General features: G+C 44.4%; 1 protein-coding gene across 14 annotated transcripts in view; it reads left to right on the top strand.

Annotated features, from left to right (window-relative positions):
• Nucleotides 1–21203, top strand: part of tanc2b (tetratricopeptide repeat, ankyrin repeat and coiled-coil containing 2b) — a 98639-nt gene that overhangs the window by 24179 nt on the left and 53257 nt on the right. For 8 of the 14 annotated variants that reach the window (XM_057057870.1, XM_057057878.1, XM_057057886.1 and 5 more), the window contains exons 1-2: nt 10585–10939; nt 20542–20613. In XM_057057870.1, the coding sequence (XP_056913850.1) occupies nt 10600–10939; nt 20542–20613 (412 nt within the window). In that variant the 5' untranslated portion in view covers nt 10585–10599. Of the gene's footprint in view, nt 1–2770; nt 2802–3071; nt 3177–10584; nt 10940–20541; nt 20614–21203 lie in introns of those variants that run through there. The other 6 variants (XM_057057928.1, XM_057057946.1, XM_057057957.1 and 3 more) reach the window with 3 other exon arrangements.

Raw genomic sequence — 21203 nt, forward strand, 5'->3', positions numbered from 1 at the left:
TTTAAGGATCCTTTGTTTGGTGTAGTGGCCGAACATCTGCATTTATGAAGTGTGGCCTTTAATTACATAACAGTTGGCCACTCCACATATTCAGTTTGCTTTAATCTCGCTACTTTTCTTGGGCGATGGTGACGATCAGCGAGCGTCCACAATCCGCGCGCTCGCCCTGTGAAAAATCTGCCGCGAGCAAATCACACCTGGCGTGTGTCATCGCTCAACCACCGTGAACCGGCGCCGCTGCTTCTGCGGTGACTAATGCGCTTTCGTCTCCCCCTCCACCCGGTGGAGAGATCAGTTGTGTCATCATAGCGCGAAGCAGCTGGAGCCATCGCTGTGATTAATCTGGCTATTAACTCCTGATGTCCCACATCTGAGAGGTTCCAGTCAGATCCATCACAAGTTCACTGGAGTGTTCGCACGTATGGGCAGTGATGGAACGTCCTTGTTCACTTCCCCAAGTACTTTATTTATGGACAATTGTTTGAGACCTCACCCGGTATTTAAATTTTCTGCCACTTTAAACTCTCTGCTCCATCTTTTCTTTGGTCCAGACACTTTCTCATGACTGTTGAAGATACAAAATGCAGGCAAACTTTTACTTTTTTAGGATTTACAGCTTTAGCTTCCCTCTTCAGAATGGAAAACCTCCTAATAAACCTCTTAAACCTGCCAGTGTCTCCCAGGCCAATAAAAAATTAGACAAAGATAAAAAGTTATTGATGTTTAGCTGTAAGCTAATTATGTTCTGTTGTTCACATTACCGGTACAAACACAAACAATCACATCAACAGGGTGTAGAGATCTCAGATGAAGATCAGATAAATAGACCGTTAAAATCGTCCCTATAATTGAGTTCCCCAGCTATGCAACTTAATGAGTGAGTAGAATAACCAGACTAGAGTCTCACATTTACTGGGTCGTCATTTGTTGGGAGAAAACCAGCGTCCGTCGAGCTGTTTCCTTCTAGGATTGTAAAGCTGCACGTTGAGTTTTGTGCCCTCATGTATAATTGGTGGATTTTTAGGTTAATTTTCTCAAGTTAAAGCAGTGTGATGTCAATAGCAATGTCAATTAACACGCTCTGTTCAGTTGCCAAGACGGTGACTTCAGAAGTTGGTAACGTGTCTGATTTGAACTGCTTGGAGGCTCTTCGTGTAGAGAACAATTATTTCAGGATCAGGGCTAAATTTTCGCGGACAAATGTCAGCCTTTCCTCAAGGACTCGCATCAGGAGCCGTTTTCATAGTGTGTGATTGAGTGAACCCGAAAACGGCGGTACGACTGCAGACAAGGTCAAAAATGATCGGTAAAAGCAGACCAGCTAGGATGTCCTTTTTATGAGCAGTAGAATTATGAAATACGCCCCGAGTTTATGTCAAATAACAAAATAATAAAAATGACGTAACGCCACATTTCCAACAGCCTAATGGGGTCATTGTTATTAGCTGCATTACATTCAAGCTTTACAGACCCTGTGGATTTATTAACAAAATTAAACAAGCAAAACTTATTAATAGCTGGTGAATGATTGGTGTCATTTGTTTCCACCGTTTTCCGTGTTATTCTGGACCTTATTTAAGGGATTCGTTTTCCACGTCGCCCCGTTTTTTTATTGTTTGGGTCCTCAGCTGGAGCTCATCCCTTGGTTTTTTGCTGAATCATTAAATGGAGAACATCTGCTGCCGTGCTTTTTAGGAGCTACAGCAGGCAGCAGAGATATGTGTACAATGGGGGGGTCGGAGGGTGGGGAGATTGAGGGGAGGAATTAGCGGAACAAAGCAAGCTGCTCAATATAATTAAGACAGTCTTTTGGTTTAAGTCCTTATCTGCTGGCAGTAAATCCGTTTGTGGACTAAATCCTCCACTTAATGTTGCTCTATAGAACAATGTGTATATCATCCACGCCAAAAGGGCCATTCTAATGTGACCTTGGACTTCTAAAACTGACACATTGTGCTTGTTTTATTACAGTTTTCCCAGTTACATTTAGTCTCTTGACAGCAAAGGGCTTTAGCCGGCTAGCTAGCTAGCGTGGGTCTTTTTAGACGACTTCCAAACATCCCCTTTTTATTTCAGTTTGCTGTACGAGATTGAAAACAGTGGTGCAGAATCTGAATGTTAAACTTTTTAATTAAAGTTCAGGACCACACACGAAATGACCGGACCCCTGGGAAGGTCCAGGCAAAGCAACCTTTACTGCATCACAGTGGTGGGTTGCTAATGGATCAATACAGAACACTAGTCAATACCTAACTTCACCTACTGGCTTGGGTCTGAAGACATGATTAAGATTATTCATTCAGAATTTCTATGGTGAAGAATCAATATTTAAACGGGCCTTTCAACAACTAGTCGAGGATTCCGTCAGGCTGCAACAACGACACAAACAACACACTTTGTTGTGCAGTGAAGTCGGCCTTCCATCATCAAACTCTGGTTTCTAATGCGACTGTGGTTGTTCTGCCCTGACAGTTTAAAGACTCCCTGCTCACCTCACAGCTCCTGCTGCCTTTGGACAGCTGGAGCTAACGTTGCAACGTCACCCAGGCCTTTTGTCTTTACCGAAGCCAGAAATATATTGTGTGTGTTTCTTTGACCTTCCTGCCAATTCATCTCAATCAAAGCTTTTGTGAACCTCACAGTTTGGTTTAGTATCATGGCAACCGGCGTTACTATATCAACTGTCTCTTCCCCTCTGGCAGAGGCAGCTTCCTGCTCCCACATTCTCCAGATTGACAGTGTTTGACTGAGGAGTGCAAACAGACCTGTGCTGTTTAGGATCATGATGGGCAGAAATGCTGGTACAACCTTTGTTTCCAATGCTGCGCGCTAGTTTGACCCCCACTATTACACACATACATTGAGATTCATGAATTTGCCGTAGATGTGTTGATAATACCGTTTCAGAGGTGATAATTACAAGATTTAAGAATGTTTTTTTTTCCTCTGGCTTTGTGCTTTGGCAGTGCTTTTAACTCCTGGTGTCTATTATTAGAAATGTAATTTGTACATCACAGCTGACACTCTCTCAAAACATTGAGATGCAATTCTCTCTTCTCCCCCCCCCACAGATCTTTCTGTAGACACGTCCTGGACGCCTGCTGCAGTCATGTTTAGGAACAGTTTGAAGATGTTGCTGACGGGGGGCAAGGCCAACCGCAAGAGTCGCAGCAGTGGTGAGTCTGTTTACTGATGCCGCCTGCAAACAGTGACGCACCGCCTATCCACGCACAGGAGGGGTTCGTTCATTCAGTGTTTATTTTTGGAAGAGCCGTGGCACAACAACAGAAGGAGTGCGCGCCTCTAAAACGCATTTTCGTTTTTGATGCGCGGATTAAAAGCCATTACGCCGTTAAATCCTGTCACCGGTTCACCTGAGCCACACGATACCTGTAGTTCTGTCACATTACGACCAGTCAGACCTCATGAAGCATCGGCCCGGAGGAGCAGGGCTGATTGATGTCACCACCAAGAGCGTCGCTGGGGAGAGGTTGAAGTGTTCATTTGGTAACAGCGCAGCTCTCGTTTAGCTGAATGTAATAACTTTCAGGTTATTGCCAGGCCACTATGACAACCTCTGCTCTCCTAACGCTCTCCCAAAGCTTCTCCAAGCTGCATTGTAGTGTGACAAAGCGCCGTCCCATTGCTTTGTCCAGCCAAGAACCTGATTTGAAAGGATGAATGAATGAATTTTAAAGCTTGAAATATCTGAATGTTTTGTATCAGCGTCCCTGAAACACATTTTAAGCTCTTTGTGTATCAATGTATTATTCTTATTATATATTGGGGGATTTGTCATCATTTTAAAACTTCTGTCAGTTTAAAAATGGCAATTAACTTACCTTTATTCCGCTCACCACATAGATATTTATTGATGTATCTCTAAGGAGAAAATAATGTTTCACTTCTATAAAAACCCTATTTTCTTTTTCACAAAGTCCGCTTGATCTTCAGTGATTTGTTGTTCCTCAGTGGACTAAAAACATCATTGGTTTATTCTTTTCTTCTGAATAAACTGTTTTTGCTGGAACTACTTTTCGGTACTCGAGGCTTTGGAGGATTCTTATGCCTGTTGAATGAAGTGCGATTCAATAATAAAAAAAAAGATGAAAACAATCACGGTTGCACACTATTTTTCAGTGTGTATTGACTGTTTAAAACCTTCATCTGCAAACAATCAGGATTATCAATAAACACCACATTTGTACCTTCTGGATAACCATCCCCCCCCCCCCCCTCCTAACAGTGTGAAGGGGGCTTTGTTGGAAAGTGTCAATATTTTTGTGTGTTGAGTCAGGGACATTTTGAGGGGGATTTTTTTCAATAGCATGTGCAGATTTTAAGACCTTATTTAAAGTTTGTGAAGTGGTGCACGTACATGCACGTTTGAACCCAGAGGAAGCACACAGAGAAAGGAGAGGGCTGGTTTGGCTCCAAGGCTCCCTCTGTGTGCACATACTGGCAACGCTGGATCTGGTCTGGTTCTGATGGGAGCTGGTGAGATCAGGCCCTCCTCATTGGCATTCGACGCAGCGGCGCTTCAGGCATCCCAGCGTCTTGACTGGGAATATTCCCGCTAATCTGACAACCGCAGATTAGAACCACAGACTCCCTTGATGTGTGCAGGGGACATTTGCATGAGGCCCCAAGTTCCTAAAGTAGCATGGGACATTTTTTAAATTAGGTAGCAGATTAGCTGCTGTGATTGTGACAGTGCTGGATGGATTTATCTGGACTGTGGCGCACTGAGGGAATTGGCTGGTTTTATCTGAGGAAAGTACATTGTTCAGGCAATTTGTCCTCAGGGTGTTATTTGTATGGAAATAATCAGCTAATATAATTCAATATCAAGTACCAGATGGGGCTTTTTTAGATTTCTATTTAGAATTTCCTATATTTTTACAGGTGCATCTTATTGTACAGTATGTCCTGCTTTGGTGCAAAAGAGATTTACTAATATTGTTCCTGGGTCATCATTGGAGTTGCTTTTTGAGCAAACTGTTGTGTTATCCTGATCTTAATTCTTATTATCGTGTGGAAACTATGCCTTGTTTTTTAGAATGAATGATGGTTGAATTAGCCTCAGTGTCTGCTGCCATGAATCCAGCCACTCCGCAGTGAGTCGACCGGAGGAACATGTGTGAAGCGGTCCAGCTTCTGGCCGTTCACATATTTGATACGAGCCTTTTTGCTAAGACTCAAATGGAACTTCAGCTTGTATTTAAGGTTTTTGTTTGAGCCTCACTGCTACGGTTGCCCATGGCGATTCCATGTGCAACCTCCTCCTGTCTGGAGAGCAGAGATAAAGAGCGTCCCATCTGTGAACCTTCCAGCTTAACCAATTTAGGTGCGTTTAAAGGCATTTGTTTTTCCCGAAAAAAAAAAAAAAGATTCAGACTGCCATCTTCTTTTTGCTACAGTCACTGCTTCTTGACTTGAAACAGCGTTTCAGGTTGACACTGCAATTACACGTTGTGGCAGTGGCTGATTGGAAAATGAGAAATGGGGTTGAAAGGGTTTGTGGGAATCTGGACAGGGAGCTGTTGCATGACTAATGAGCAGCGTGAAAGATGGGCAGCAGAGCAGATGCATCTTACACACGTTCCTCTTCAGATGCATTCGGAGATTAGGGCTGACTTGGTTGTAAAATATAATAAAGTACACTGGTGCCGCACGGACTCGCACGGGAAAAATCCAAATCCATTCGGTTGCAAGTTAAACTGGTCTAAATTTGGATCCGTTTACGGGTGATTCATTTTTAAACTGATCCCAATTAGATTGTTTTAGATTAAATAAGGCACTCCCTTGACGTTTGTGATCGCCAGTACATTTTCAAACAGGTTTGTGGAGCTGCACAAGATGTAAATCTCCTCCACCAGCAGCAACATTCCAGCCTTCAGACACCATAACATTCCAGTAATTTGGTGAGTCTTAAGACAGAAGGTGTTTGACAGGAATCAAATTGAAGCCCCTAATCACAACACAGTAATTGATGGCTCATTTTCCAGTGTGGTGAGAAATCTAATTAAAGATCATCAGATCAGCAAACACGCTTCAAGCTGAGTCTGGACCGATAGCGCAGTGGCACAAGCAGCAGTGATATATATGCGATATATTGTCTATTTATTTATTTCTGTGATGTTCATTTATCTGTGGGAGGTTTGATCCGACTTGTTTGTATAACTGATGTGCTAAAATTACTCTTGACTGATTTTCCAGACCACACCATTCGTAGTTGCGGCTCTTTTCTCTCGCAGCCCTTCTCTCACTCCTAGATTAGCTTCCACCACCCACACAATGCTGTATATAAAGAAAGTGGAAAATACCACGTAATATCCATAGTTCTGTGCATAGGCCGCCAGTGGAGCTTTCAAGTGGCTCGTTTAACAAGTCATCACTTCGCTGTGTTGTATGTGGAATAATTTAGCCACTACAAAACTTCTTAATGCACATCTGTTGCAATCAGTGGTTATTGAATGCTCTTATTTATTTGTCTGGGGTCTTTTTTGATCTTTATGCACCATTTGTGATGGGTTTGCAGTTTGATACATGTAATTGGAACACATGCACAGCCTATGCACATTTACATATATATTGCCATTTATGTTTGCCACACACGTTTACTGCATAGAAATTCATCATTTCGCCAATGAGAGTGATGTAAGCAGGAAGAGCAGAAGCTAAACATGAGTGGAGCCTGGCTGATCTCCACAATGTGACAGATTGGCACCTCCTGCTCCACAGAATGTTCCCTTCCTCCCTGTATTAATGAGCCCAGAAGGAGAAACCCTGAATGAACGTGGATGTTTGAGCTGACCGGGTTTTTGATAATGAACATTGCTGCTCTCCTGCAGAGGAATGTGCCAAGAGCTCCTTATTTACTCCTTAAATTAAAGAGAATTTGTTTTTAGATGTGTGAAACAGCTAATAACTGTTCATCTGGGTGCAGATTAATTTACAATCAATTCTTACGTAGTTTCCTTTGGGCAGTTTCCATGCACTGCGGGATCTTACTTCAATAAGCATTTGCCTGTTAAACAGCCTATAAAGCAAAGGTCACTTTAGCTATAATAATATAGAAGCTAGAAGGAATTGGGGAATGAAGAGTGACGGTGGACTGCATACAAATCCTTTCAGGTTCATCAGTGCAAATGTTTCCTTTTCCAGTGCCAGTTCTCAGCATCTCGGTACGCTGTTGTTGTTCCGGACCCATGCAAATTGACGGGAAACCACACAGTAAATCACTGAATCAATATGGCCGACAGCCGCCGACCTTTGTTTAACGCGGTCAACAATGTGATGTCTACAACCTTGTTGTAACGCATCATTTACGTTCAGCTGGAGACATTTATTTCCCAGACCGAGGCAACAGCTACTCGTCGTACTGAAGTTTCTGTCTTGTCGTGTAAATGAATGCAGGATCTGTTTTCCTCATCAGGGCTTGAGTGATCAGGTGTTGCAGGATTTTTCATCTTCCCCTGGGGGTTGCCTTGTGCATTCTCCAGTCCTGTCTGGAAAGCTTATTATCATTTATAAAGTCGACTCCACAGCACGGCGTGCAGATGGTCCACAAAGTTAAAAACAGCCGCTGCTTCGAAGACTTTATCTATTCTGTGGTTTCATCAGCTTACAAGGGAATCAACACAGTATAGAAGTTTTTCCCTGTCTTGCCTGAGGTCAGAGTTCATCTATCTGTTGATCAGGTGGCGCTAAAGGAGCCAGACGTTAGCAACCTAATCAGCAGGCTCCCGTGGCCTGGTCTCTGAGCAACCGCAGCATTGCGAAAAAGGTGTCAAGGTCAAAGACCATTCATATCTGGTGTCAAGAGTGCTGCTCGATGATGGCTCCAAGAGTCAGCCGAGGTGCTCTTCTGTCTCAGGAAGTGTGGGAGGCACTTATGGCTCCATCATTCTGCTTCAGCAGCACCACTTCACGCACCAGTCCTGTCACATCCGCCCATGCTGCCTTCACTGTAATACCTCCTTTGAGTCCTTCAGTATCCAGCCCAAATCTTCGTTGCTTTTTTTAATAGCAACAGGTGACCTCAAAAACGTGGCTGGCTTGACTGGTGCTGTGGCTTTTGGACGATGGGAGGAACAGGATTACGAACACTTAATAGCATCTGCATCTTCATTTGATGCTATTAATATAGACCCACAGCTGTAAATGATGTATTTATTAAGGGCTGCGTTCCATTTTGTCTTTGGACCACATCCATCTTTAGTAAAATTAGTAAAAGCCTCACCTGGGCTTTTTCCATGACAACAGCTTGTAATGGTTGCTGTAGCGACGCGGCAGTAGATTTCTTTTAGCTACAATCCAAAGGAACCCTCCTGCCATGTCACAGTATAAAGTGACAAATCCAATTCCTCAATAAGTTTTTTTATTCTTTGTGCACCGATGCTCCCATGTCCAAAGGTGGTGCGAAGCCGGTCTCGCTGTACGTCTCCTGGATCCACCGCCATCATAAATATGAAGCGTGTCTGAACCCAGCACGACACGTTAGCGTCTTCCATCAGCTGCGTGCTGCCCACAGCAGGGGCTCTAATATCCCAATGACACTGGCATTGTCCTGGGCTTTGACTGTTCTCCCGATGTCCCAATTTCACTCGCTGTGCATAAGTAGCGACACTTAAATGGAAAGCGTCCCCGCGTCCCGTGGCGCCGTCTCTACCATTAAGCTCTTTTATGAAGCCAAGAACAGGTTTTGAGCAGTGGTACGGCTCTAATCTCTGCTGAAATCTCTGACCACGCCGTCAATATTAAGACGTCTCTTTTCTCAGCGTGTCCATCTTCCTCCTCTGATTTCTGCCCCCAGTGGTCGTGTTGTTGGACAAATTATTGTGAGAGTTGTTTGGATGGTTGTGGCTTTTACTGTTTTTGCTGGCAGCGTTGATGAACTGATACAATATAAGTGAATATTTACAGAGTTTTTTTAATGGTTGCTTCCCTTAGTTCTATAAATTGTTCTGGAATAATATTTATTTAGTCAAATTTTGCAAGATAATTCCAGTTTTTCATGGAACGATCCACCACGGAGAATGGGTTGACGTTCATATTTGATGAAATAATTTTTAAAGAAATAGCTTAAGTCAGTTTTCTTTCCTCCAAGGACTTCCAAATATGCTTTTTGATTATAAACTGTACCAGGATGGCACATCGCCACGCTTTCCATTAGGCTTTTTACAGTTCAGATTAAGGAGCATTTCTGAAGGTCGTGCTAATCGAGTAAAAACCAAAAGTTAATTTTAAAAATGCAACTTTTAACAAAATTGTGCGAGGGAACAGATCTTGGGCTTTTCGTACTGGTGCGTTGGTGATGTTTCAGTACATTAGTGCATTAGAATTAGGAAAGGTCGGTTTTCATGGAGGTCTCGTCCTTCCCTGTTTGCTTGGATGGGTAATTGATGGTTTAGAGATGCACTTGCTCTGCAGCTTCTCCAGAGGTGTTTCACTTCCCTGTGAGCTCTAAAGACGTTGCTCCCTGTCCGTATCTCTACCTGTAATGACGGCCAAACAGCTGTTCACCTCAAATCAATGAAAAAGATATTTTTGGACTGTTTTTTGGATAACCCTGAATGTTTATTCATTATTGTTAAATCTGTCTTGTGATTAATGATCATCGGATTGTGTGGAATAATCTGTAAATTAAAGTCGAATAAGTAGCTTCTGTAGACAAAGTCAGCTTTACTCATTCACCTGTATTTGATGCCTCGAATTCAGAAAATGTACACGCTCTAATTTGCTCGAAAGTTATTTGAGAATCTTTCAAATCTGTCTTATTAATAGACCACTGTTGTTTATTCTGGGCAGCGACCAAAGCTGAATTTGATGGAAGGAGAGACACATCTACACCCTTCAGTTGTCACTTTCATGATGAAATGATGTCCAAATTTAAATATTAACCTTTAGAATACAAGCTGCAGAAAAATCCACCATTTTGGGCGACACTTTCACCAAACATCCCAGCTTTGTCGCATCGTTCTGCTCGGCTGGATTCAAGCAGAAAAATTAAACGTTGTCATTAACCCCGAAGCCATCTCAGAGGTGCAACAACCTGGACCCCCATTACACCTCGGCAACGTTGGCACGGAAATGAGAATGATCTCTTCGGGCGCCTGAACAAAAAGAGGCTTTTTGTAATTTTAAAAGTGTCAGCTCCTACAGAAAGTAAACTGTATAGCATCACCCTCATCCCAAAAAGAAGGGGCAGAAAGTGGCAGCTCTGTGTAGGCCAGGAGACGGCCAAATCCACCAGGAGGCCCGACAGGCAGATCCAAATACATGTTACTCCTATCTGCCTAATCTATTAGAATCAACTCTTTTCTGAGGCAATTGTGTCAAAAGTGTGTTTACTTCCTTTCCCCTACAGGCAATCAGATCAATTGCTTTGTCTGATTGAAATATTCACTTGTGCAAATGCCTGAAATTCCAATTTTACAGTCACTCTGAGCAGTAAAAAACCCAACAATGGGGAGCAGCGATGGGGAAAGGAGACGTCGGAGCAGAGCGTGTGTGAAGGCACATCCGTCCTTTTCACTGGCTGTGAAAGAGTTAAGGACTTCTGCCCCAGCTGAAAGGGGAGAGAGAGGGAGACGGATGAGAGAGAATTATTGCTGTCAGAGTGAAGGAGGAGGAGGAGGAGGAGGAGGAAGAGAGAGAGAGAGAGTTGCCTGCGTGTCTGTGTGTGCAGTCGGTGTATGTGTACTGACACCTGCCGCTCGCCCTCCCTCGCCGCTCATATGTGGAGAGCTCTCTGCTCGTCTGGGCCCTTCTTTCTCTCTCTACCTTTTTCCCTTTTATCCTCCCTCTCCATCTCTTGCCCCTTTCTCTCCGCTTTTCCTCCCTGCTTTATTTTTTCTTCTCGCCCACCCTTTTTCCTCCTACGATGGTGCAGGATTTTTATCGCCAGGGCAGACGAGCTGCTCTGCTGACAGAGGTGAGTGCATGGATGGATGGATGGATGAGTGGATGAATCAAAGTTCCGCTGCTAATTAATCCTAAAGGTTTCCTTCGTTAAATGTTGGAGGTGTTTTGGTGTTGTGGAGGGGGGCTGTCTGGGCAGCATGTGTGTTTTTTAACGGGAAGCAGCCTGAAGTGTGTGATTTAAGAGCATTGTTGCCTCCCAGCAGTCCCACCATCCCTCCGTCTGCTTCCCCGTGGCTGCTCTGCTCAGTCACCTTGACCCTGGTAGTGTGCTCTCGCAGCCGTCAGCTTCTTGGCAGCATGGTGCCACACCTTAAGCTCTGGATGTGTGTGTGTGTGTGTGTGTGTGTGTGTGTGTGTGTGTGTGTGTCAGTGTGTGTCGGGCAGACAAGTGAGTCTAGATCAAGTTTCTCAGTGAGTCGTCATCTTCTTCACACAATTTAACTGGGAATAGTAATAACATCTCACTAAATGTCCCAAGTCTCTTTGCTACTTCTCCAATATTATCTTCCAGTGTTGTGAGGCTCCATGACGGGAGAGCGTCATTGTTTCAGTGACTGGGGATTGGGGGGTGAGCTTTGAAAGTCCAGTCTAAATCAATACACTGGTTCAATAAATAAGCGTTAAATTGCTCATCCTTTTCTCTCGTGTGTTCTTTTGCACAAGAAGGATGCAAATTGTGCAGTATAACGTTGAGACCTTATCCTGGAGCTCCACCTTTTTACAAATCGTCGCCGTTAGGTCTTTGCTTGCCACTCTTTAACTTTCGTTATGACAATGACGTCGCCCCGAGTAACAGAAGTGAGATGGATGGGTGGAGGTTGGAAAGGTGATGAAGACTGAGGCTTCATTAGCATCCAGACTTGCAAGTGCTCTGATCTTCTAAAAGAAGCTCCCTGTTGCCGCTGAGGCGTGGCACCAGTCCTGCAGCCTGCAGGGAGCCCCGCAGGTATATTTCCCTCGTCCGCGCTCTCCACACAAAGTTACTGGGCTTTCAGGAAGATCAGTTTACCAGATAGAAATCTGAAATGACGTCGAACGTTTTCAAGTCTGCTCCTTCCTCTGTCGCTCTCCCCCTCACTCTGTCATCACTTACTGTAACTTTCTCGCACTCTCTGTCTCTCCCACCCACTCGGATATTTCTGGAGAACAAAAGAAGGGAGAGAATAGAGTGAGATAAAACAGGAGATCAGGGTAGGCTGGGTGTAGCTGTGCGTAGGCTAATGAGCCTTCATCACTCCATCCCCCTCGCTTTCCCCATCCTCTTGATTTTTTTCATTCCACATCCCCCCATGTCCATTTTCTCCTCATCATCTCATAAACGACTGTCTCCAGAGGGCAGCGTTCCTCCTCCTTCATCTCTTTTCATTAGTCCATTTGCTTCCATGTTTTCATCACCCTCAAATCCTCTTTCTGTTGTCGTTGGACACTCATCCCTCACATTCATCACGAGCCTATTCTTATCTTACGGGTGCTAATTCACATCACTTGTCTTTCCTTCTCAAAGACTTCAATGTATCTGTATTGAGTCCTTTCCCCTGCTTACCACACACCGACACATTAGCTCTCCCAAAAAGAATCATGCATTTACAACGCAGCAAGTTTGCACATTTGGCTGTGAGCTGTGAAGTTACTCGGTGTTGGCCCGTTTTTTTAATTTTAAATTTTAAGTCCACGCAGGGCTCAGTGGGTCCATCTGCGGAGGCATTCTGGTGCGTCGGCCAGCCCAGAAACTGTAGCTCTTCATGTGGCTGTTCTCCTTATTGCTGCTGAAGATCGTGTGTCTTCACTTCACAAGAGCTGCAGCAACGTGGTGTTGAAACAGACACACACACACACACACACACACACACACACACACACACACACACACACGCAGGCAGGCAGGCACGTGCATCTGTAGTCATCACTGGATTCTAGCATCTGTTTGTTCTCAGGTTCTCTGGCTTTTATGTGATTGTTTCAGCCTGATTTCATTCTTCTGTGTTTCAGATCCTCAGATTTCGTGTTGACTTTGCTTTCTTAGCCACACGTATCACCAGATTGGGGAGAGGATTCATATCATGTGCATGTCTCATTATTTATTCCCCGGAGCTGGCAGAATAAATAATATATGTGTAAAGTTATAATTGGAATTGGGTTCTGATCTTCACACATTCGCAGCTGTGCAGCTGACACGAACGTGTCAACAGAATCATGTGAAAAGTGCGCGTGAAAAATTCATGTACAGTAAGAACATTGTGCTGAATCTGTGAAAAACAATATTCTTCTCTCCTTCACACACTGACCCATATCCCGCTGGCTTGTCAGAGCGGTTTCTGTTCACTCTTTTCACTTCTGTCTTTAATGTTGCTGTGTTTTTTTTTTTTTTTTCTTTTATTTCTGAAAGAATCCTTTAGTCTGTGAGCGAACAGGGTCAGTTTACTTCATGCTAAAGATATGCAGCTAGGTAGCGTAGCCTACTGCCCTCTGTCCGTGTGTCTGTCTGCTGTGCGGCTGCCGTCTCCTCCTCTTTATATTTAATGTGGATTTCATAATTCAGGCCCGCGTGTGTGTTGTTCGCCCGTCTCTGTTGCAGTTGAGAGGGTGTGTGGCCATGTTGTGTGTGTGACTCCAGCTTCAACTCTCGTGTTTTCACGGCACAGAACAGAATGAATTATTTCACTTCTGTGGGCAACCGCGGGGTAAGAATAAGAGGCAGCCGCGATCGAGGGCACGGCGGCGAGGTCGTCCTCTGTCGTCTTTAGGCTTCACCCTGCCACCGCCGTCGCTATGGACACCAGGGTTGGTCTGCTCTGTTTGCTTTGGAATGAGGAGAAAAGCAAAATGACGCTTGGCTTGTCTGCCTCTGGGCCAGTTTCTGTCTTATGCTCATTTTGTGATTCACTTTTTTTGCTCTAGGCTATTTTGGACACGTTTTTTTCATGTGTTTGGCTCTTCCCTCCTTTTCTTTCATGGCCAGATTAAACGTCTAAAAGTCCTGATTGTGATTCTATCGTAATCTATATTCTCCTGACATTTGGAGAACATCACAGATAGAATTTGAGTTTCTTTGATAGAGGAGTTAAAGATGTTTTCAGGCAGACACAGCATGAGGGCATTCAGCCAGTTCTGTCCCCAAAGCTGCAAAATCACTCTGTTATTAGTGGTAAATAAGTTCTGCGATAAATACGATAATTTACAGGCGGTGGAAGCTCAGACTGTTGGGGGACTGGGCAGAGAAGCAGAAGGTGCTCAGTTAGTAGGAGAAGGTGCCAGAACACCTTCAGAGCGCTGCCACGTTCCCCTTGAGCAAGGTACCAAAGGCACAAATGCTCATAGTGGACCCTGCAATGGACCCACATGTGACCCCAAAAGGGACAAAGCATTTTATACAAGCCTAATTTCTAATTTAGCCTGTGACTGTGGTTGCTTCTGTGGACTTTTGTGTTTTTAGGCAGGTTTCTTTGGATTTTATAACATTATGATCTGTGCTTCAGAGAGAAACAGATAAAAAATGCGAACTAAGTAGCTGCAGAGTTTGTAGTAGAATAGCAGCGACGTATTCCTTCATGGGGCCCTAATAGCTTTTTAGTATGTTAGCAATGATTGACAGAAACATTCTCAAGTCCCATAAATGTCATTTTAACAATCCTCTGGGAACCAGTTTAAGGCTAGGGTGAGGCGCAGACGACATCTTTTACATGTCTGAGCTGTACAAACACTTAAATACGGCAGAATTTCCATTAAAGCTGCTGCATTTTAAACGATTTCTCTGCCATTCACTGCATTGCTAAACAAATATAAATAAATACTGTCCAATTAATGAGCAATGTTGTGTCTTTTCCCCTCCCTGTCTGCATTTTTCAGGATTTTGATCTTTTGTCATTAGACATGTTAGCACAGAACGAAGCATCTGCGACCTTAGCAGGAGTCCACAGCTCGGTGCAGACAGCCAGAGGTCGGAGAGAGCTGGAGCTGATCCGGTTCTGCAGACTGGGCTTTAGAGATTAGCTGAAATAAAGCAACAGAAGAACCCAAACCGGGATTTACTTAGAATGCGTGCTTATTCGGAAAGTTAATTAATCAGCCGGCAGGAAATTCATCAGCAGCTGACTGTCTGAAGGCCAGTTCACAAATGAGGCACTTTGTTTCCAATCCCATTTTTTTTACAGTTGCTCTGATTTTCCTATTGTATTACTGATACTGATATTCAATACGTGTGACATACAAGCTAAAAAATATATTAAATACATCAACCTAAGCACCATTTCCGTGTTGACTTTATAATGATTTTAATATGCAGCTTCCTGCTGTGGCCTTTCACATATTCTCAACCTAAACAGACGTTTTGAACAAGACTGGACCAAGACCTGAACAAGATCTAGATGAAAATGGTGTTTTGTCCTAATCCTGGCTTTTAGTTTCTAGTTTCTTTCACCGGACTTTTTGGGGTCTATGAATGGCTGCGCTGTGTGAGGAGTTAGCTATAGGCAGCTAGACAGCGTTTACCTGTGAACCTCCGTTTGCTTGAATAAAAATGATATTTTGGGTCATTCGGGAGAGACCCAAGTATACATGAAATTGAGGATTTAAAGTGGATTAACATTAAAGCGTACATCTTCAGACAGACCAGAAGAGGCTCTTTATTTCTTTGCTCTTATTCCTTCTCTCTTTCATCCCCACATCTCTTCCATTTCCGTTTGGTTATTTTTACTGCTGCTGCTTTTCACTCTGCGTAGTGATGTAACCCCAGTGGTGTGTCAGACTGGAGGTAGGAGATGCTTGGTGTGACCCCTCTCCCCCCCCCTCAGGCTCTATTTTTCACCGACTGCTTTATTCTTTAAATGAAGCCCACCCACTCGGTGCTGCGACACAGCTTTTCTCGGCATCGGATGGCAGTGTGGGAGTCGCTCTTTTCTTCTTTTCTTTCTCACATTCTCCGCTTCTCCCTACTTCCTCCATCCCAACACCTCCATCCATCCATCCGTCCGTCCAGGACACTGCTGAGTAGCGCTGCTGTCAGCCAGATCCTGACGCACTCGGCCGCTCACACATGCGTCACCTTGCTGGCCCGCCGCCGCCGTCGTGCTGCTCCTTGTCCTCCACGCATACCTCGGTGGCCAGGGTCAGACGCAGTTGGCTTTTTCTAAAAGGTGGGAGGAGCTAAAGTGGAACGCCATCATTCATCTACGTTGTGTGTTAACATCGGAGGACAGTTTTTATTTGTTTTTCTGCAAATATAGCTAATCTGGTGGTTAATTTTTTTGATCCTATATATGTGGACTGTATGTACAGATGCATGATGGGAGTCCTCCCCAAACTTTGATCCAAGCATCTTGATCACCCTCTAGTGGCTGTAGTTTATGTGGCATTAACACCACGTGCTGCTTCTATATTTTATATTTATTCTATATTTGTTTTATATTTTACATTTTAAATAATGTGATAAGCATCATAAAAAAGGGTTTAAAATGATTGCCAGAAAACAAAAACATATATTTAATGACCATAAACAGATTATGGCTAAATGTTGGTTTTGGTCAAAGGTAGCTAACATGCTCTTGGTTGCAGTTGTTCAGATTTGACCGGTCGATGCAGGATTCATGGATTGGTGTCCTGCTAACATGCCGGGATATCTTGTACTGCTTTGTTAACTTGCTTTGGAGAAATGTACTTGTTTAAAACTTTAGTAGTGAACAACTGGAGCAGAATGTGTTAGGCATTAATACTGAAGTGGCCATTTTCTTTCTGGTTCCCTTTCTCTACTCTTAGATATTAGGGCACATATATTAAATCAAAGCTAATATAGGCACTGTCCCAAATGCAGTTAACAGCTTGTGAAACTGCTGGCTTGGCTGGATCTTCTACTCCCAGGCAACCTCCTTTTCTGCTCAGTAAACCAGCATTATGCTCTCCCCACAGACCCAGAACAACCGACGTCCGTAACAGAATCTTTCCTCTATTGGGAGTGCTCATAAATGCTGCACTTAATCCTTCCTCAGAGTAACTTGGCTTTTAGCTGGAGGTAAAACTCCCAGCCACAGAGTCCACAGTCTCCTCACTCTTTTTATGATGCTTAATCCATCACAAAACAAAAGTTTAGCTCACAAATAACACTTTAAAAAGGATGGTTTTTAGCCAGAGATTATGGCAGGAATCATTTCAGATTAAAATCTAAATGACCAGTTAATCATTTAGTAGAACCTATTGCTGCATTTTGGTTTTTCTGAGTGATTTGTCCGTCCTGCTACGCTCCCCTCGCCACATCTCCCCTCAGAGCTGCCGCAGGTCAAAGCCAGAGTCCAGAAGGGGACTGTTAGTCTCACTAGAGGTTCGAGTCTCACACAGGCTTCACCTCTGAAAGCTCTCTTGGAACAACCTGAGATTAAAACACACCTTTGTGTTGCACTAATGTCACATCCTGTTCATTGGTTCATTCATTAGGTGTTTACTCTTCTCTAAATGTCGTTGAAATCTGCATAAATTAGTTTTAATAGGAATTACAGCTTGCTCGGGGACAGTTTGTGAAGCACTCAGGCACTCAGTCACTTTGCGTGACTTGATGATGCAGTTTACACGTGGACAAACTGTAATCTCTGAGTTGCAGTTTAAGTAGGTGTCCTTGCTCAAAGGTGCTGGAGCCGTCACATCTCAGCCTCTTCTCCCAGCAGCCTTGGGAGCTGTAATTTGGCAGCCCCGACTGTTGCTCTCCACAGGACGCAGCCATGATTCACTGCTTGGCATTTTACTCTTCCCAATCTGAAAACTTTTCTGTCAAACAGTCCTGAAATGAAATCTCCCTTTTCGGTAATTATCCCTGGAGAATCCGTGCACGTGTTACGACTCCATCTGATCCATAGTGGCATCACTTGCTTTGGCTGCAAGTTGACTACTGACTATATGTTTTCCCTCACCCTAGATTCAGATTTTATAGTGAATTTAGATACTACAGAATTTACCTCGCTGGAAATTTAATAAGAAATGGGTGTACTTATAATCAGTATCACACTTTTTATTTGAATTCTGAACTCTAGCTGTGAGCTGGACAGAATCAGGGACTTGAGGTGTTTAATTAGGGGTCCTGTTTTGCTGCCTGGTGAGAAACAAGAGTGGCAGCACGTTGGCAAGGCAACAGTGTTAGGGCCCTGCAGAGGTAATCAGCAGAGGTTAGAAATAAGGCAGAAACTGACTAAACCAGACTTTGAATCACTGCGCTGTCACCGAGCGAAGTCATGGAGCTGAAGGATCTAATTCTCCAGGCTCCTAACATTCAGGATTGTTCTCCGTTACACGGCTCCGTCGCAGTCTCTTCTCCCCGAGATGAAAAGGCAAAAGACAAGCATGGATTGCACTTCTAGGTCAGGCCCGTCACTTCCCGCTTCCTGACAAAATCAATTATCTAGAGATGAAAATTGCTCGTCATTTTTCTTCCTGGTCCATTATTTCTGGTTGAATCACCTTAAATGATGAATACTTTTGAGCCGCTGACTTGAACAATAGCACTCACACAAAGACGACTGGTTGTCACCCGAAGCCCCATTTGTGAGCGGATGTCAGGTCGAGCAGCGTGAGCACAGGCAGCAGGTTCCTGAGTGTCTGACCAGTAATGACGGAGGAGTTACCAGACATCCTCCCTGAGATCGCTGTCAGAGAAACTGGTTTGCCATCCCTGCACAGCTCAGGACAGGAGCACTGTGATGTCTCTCGTTCTGGAGAAGGTCTGCTACCCATATTAACAGTCGAAACGCTCAATCTGTCCCGTATTATCCCCATTGCGAGTGCTCGTTTCAGCCGTAGGTGCTTGTACTTTGTGCCTGTCAGGCCATTCATGTTTGTGGCATCATATTCTGCTGCCATCAATGTAGAGAAGGAAGCAATTTACATGGAAGAATAGAATAGGACTCATTCTCAAAGGCAGAATAGAGATGTGGTTCAAGGGATAGAGCCATAAAACCACCAAGGTTATACGACAGGAACAATCTATGGCACTGAAATAAAAGCTCCCTCCTGTCCAGCAAAATCTGCAGCTCTAAACTCTCTCCTTGTTCATGTTTTATGCATAAAGAAGTCCACATGTACCTTAAACTTTTGGAATTATTCCCTTCTCCATCTGTAATTCACCAATTTTATTAACCCTGAACAGTGCATGTAGATTTTGTCTGATGCGTTCAAGCTGCTGAAAGTATCACGCGAGGCGCTAATAAGATATTTCACAGGAGGATAACAAGTGTGTTCAATTCATCACAGCTCAGATTAGCATTGAGCTCTCTGCACCCCACATCACACTCTTTATGTACATACGTGTTCTCGCGGCACAGCGCGCTAGCGGCACCTTTAGCTGCAGAGCAGCGCCTTCAAAGCCTCTATTGATTGTCACGACATTGATTTTACTCAGAGAAACAGCTCATCGGGTACACGAAGTGAGAAGCTATTTTTGGAGGCTTGGTTGCTTCTGCTAACTCAGATAACAAGAAGCGTCAGAGTTGAAGTGTTGGCAGGGTCTATATTTTCATCAGCAAACACTGGCAATATTAATAATGATTATTTTACAATAAATTGCACCTATTGTTTTGGTTCAGGCGTTAATCTACTCACTCCGACGCTGTGGCTCAGGTCAGAAAAGCAGCAGTGAAAATCCAGTGCAGGATGACTCCCTCCCGCAATCAGTGTCAATTGGAGGCCGGCCCAGTTCTCACCAGATCACGCCCCCCGGCTTACTCCATCCATCCATCGACAAGCTTGATCTTTTCGCCAGTGAGCCGGTCTGGCCCGCTGTGTGGCCGCAGCAAGCCCGGTCTGAACCGGCGATGCCTCAGATAATACTGAAGAGTCTGTTTGGGCTCCATCATCAAAGACAATGCGGGACTTGCCAAAACATAAAACATCTTTAAAATTCCTTCTAGCCTTTGTACTCAAGTCAACAATCTTTGATCTGTCTAAACACAGAGGGTCCCGGAGTGAATTCTTGATTTAATACAGCAATGTACTTTTAATTTTATTAGCATCTAAGATGATTCCGCTGAGCGTGTATCATTTATTCCATTCCTCCTCTCCTCCTCTGCTTGTTCATAGATTCACACTAGAACAGGATTATGAAAACATCCCCCAGCGACACTGTGCTGCCCAGTGATGCCCCCCCCCTCTCACAGCTCCATCTACTGTGGCTAATTTTGCCTGCCTGCTCCCCTGGGCGTAATTGATCCTCATATCATTAACGTATGAGGATCTCTCCTGGGACACGCCCACTGATTTAGCACTCGCTCACTGAAGCGCTGCACCAGTCAGCTATACCAACCAGGACCTCCTGCATGCAACAACGGTTGCAATGTAAACGCTTTCCTTATCTGTGGGGCCTTGCCCTAGAGATAGAGGCTCACAGTCTAAACATGGGCAGGCATAGAAAGTGGAGCCTGGTGGCGCGGAACCCTTTTGCAACCATCAGGGGCCACTTGGGCCACAGGAGGAAGGGTGTGGAGGGTCTGTGTGTGAGCAGCCTGCTGGGGGTCCTCCGGTCTCACACCTGGCTGATGGGAGGACAGGATGTGGGGCTGCTGCTGGGACACGACTCCCCGCCTCACTGCCAGGACCGCCGGGCTCACTCTCTGTCTTTCTCCTTCTTTTCTCCCTCCGCAGATGGTGGGAGCGAGGACCTGGCAGACCCGCGCTCACCCGGTGTAGACCCTCAATTCAGCCACTTCGGCCAAGGTAAGAAAAGTTTTCAAAGCACTTTCTTGCCTTTTGGGACCGTGCGGTCAGCGAGTGTACTGAAGTGGGACTGAACTGTTCACATATATGTAATATGGAAATGCTCTACACATGTAAACATGTGGACATTTGATGAGAAAGATCACGCGAGCGCCGTGGTCCCAATTTAAATTTGCCTCTTTCGATTTTTACTCCATTTCTTCACCTTAGTTTTGCCATAGCACAAAGCCACAGGTGACTCATTTACAGGGGAACAGATATCGTGTAATGATTGTAGCCAGCGGAGGAGAGCCGCTCTGCTGTGCCTGGCAGAGTAACTTCCAGTGGAACTAGGCTGTACAAAACCGGAGATATTTGTCAAGGTCGGGAACGCCAGTGTTCTGCAGGAAGTATTTGGGCTAATTGTAATTTCACGTTGCCTTGTTTTTCCCTCCCTGTGGTTGTTTTGATCCAAACACCTTGATGAGTAGGTGTTCTCGCTTATTCTGAGGTAAAGAGTGGCTCTTATACGCATCTGTCACCTCGTTTATGATAAACCCCATCATCTCTCCCTTGTTACTCCTACTCCATCCTGCATCCAACAGCAGGTA

Source organism: Takifugu flavidus, chromosome 1 (assembly GCF_003711565.1).
Source record: "Takifugu flavidus isolate HTHZ2018 chromosome 1, ASM371156v2, whole genome shotgun sequence".
NCBI classification, from domain to species: Eukaryota; Metazoa; Chordata; class Actinopteri; order Tetraodontiformes; family Tetraodontidae; genus Takifugu; species Takifugu flavidus.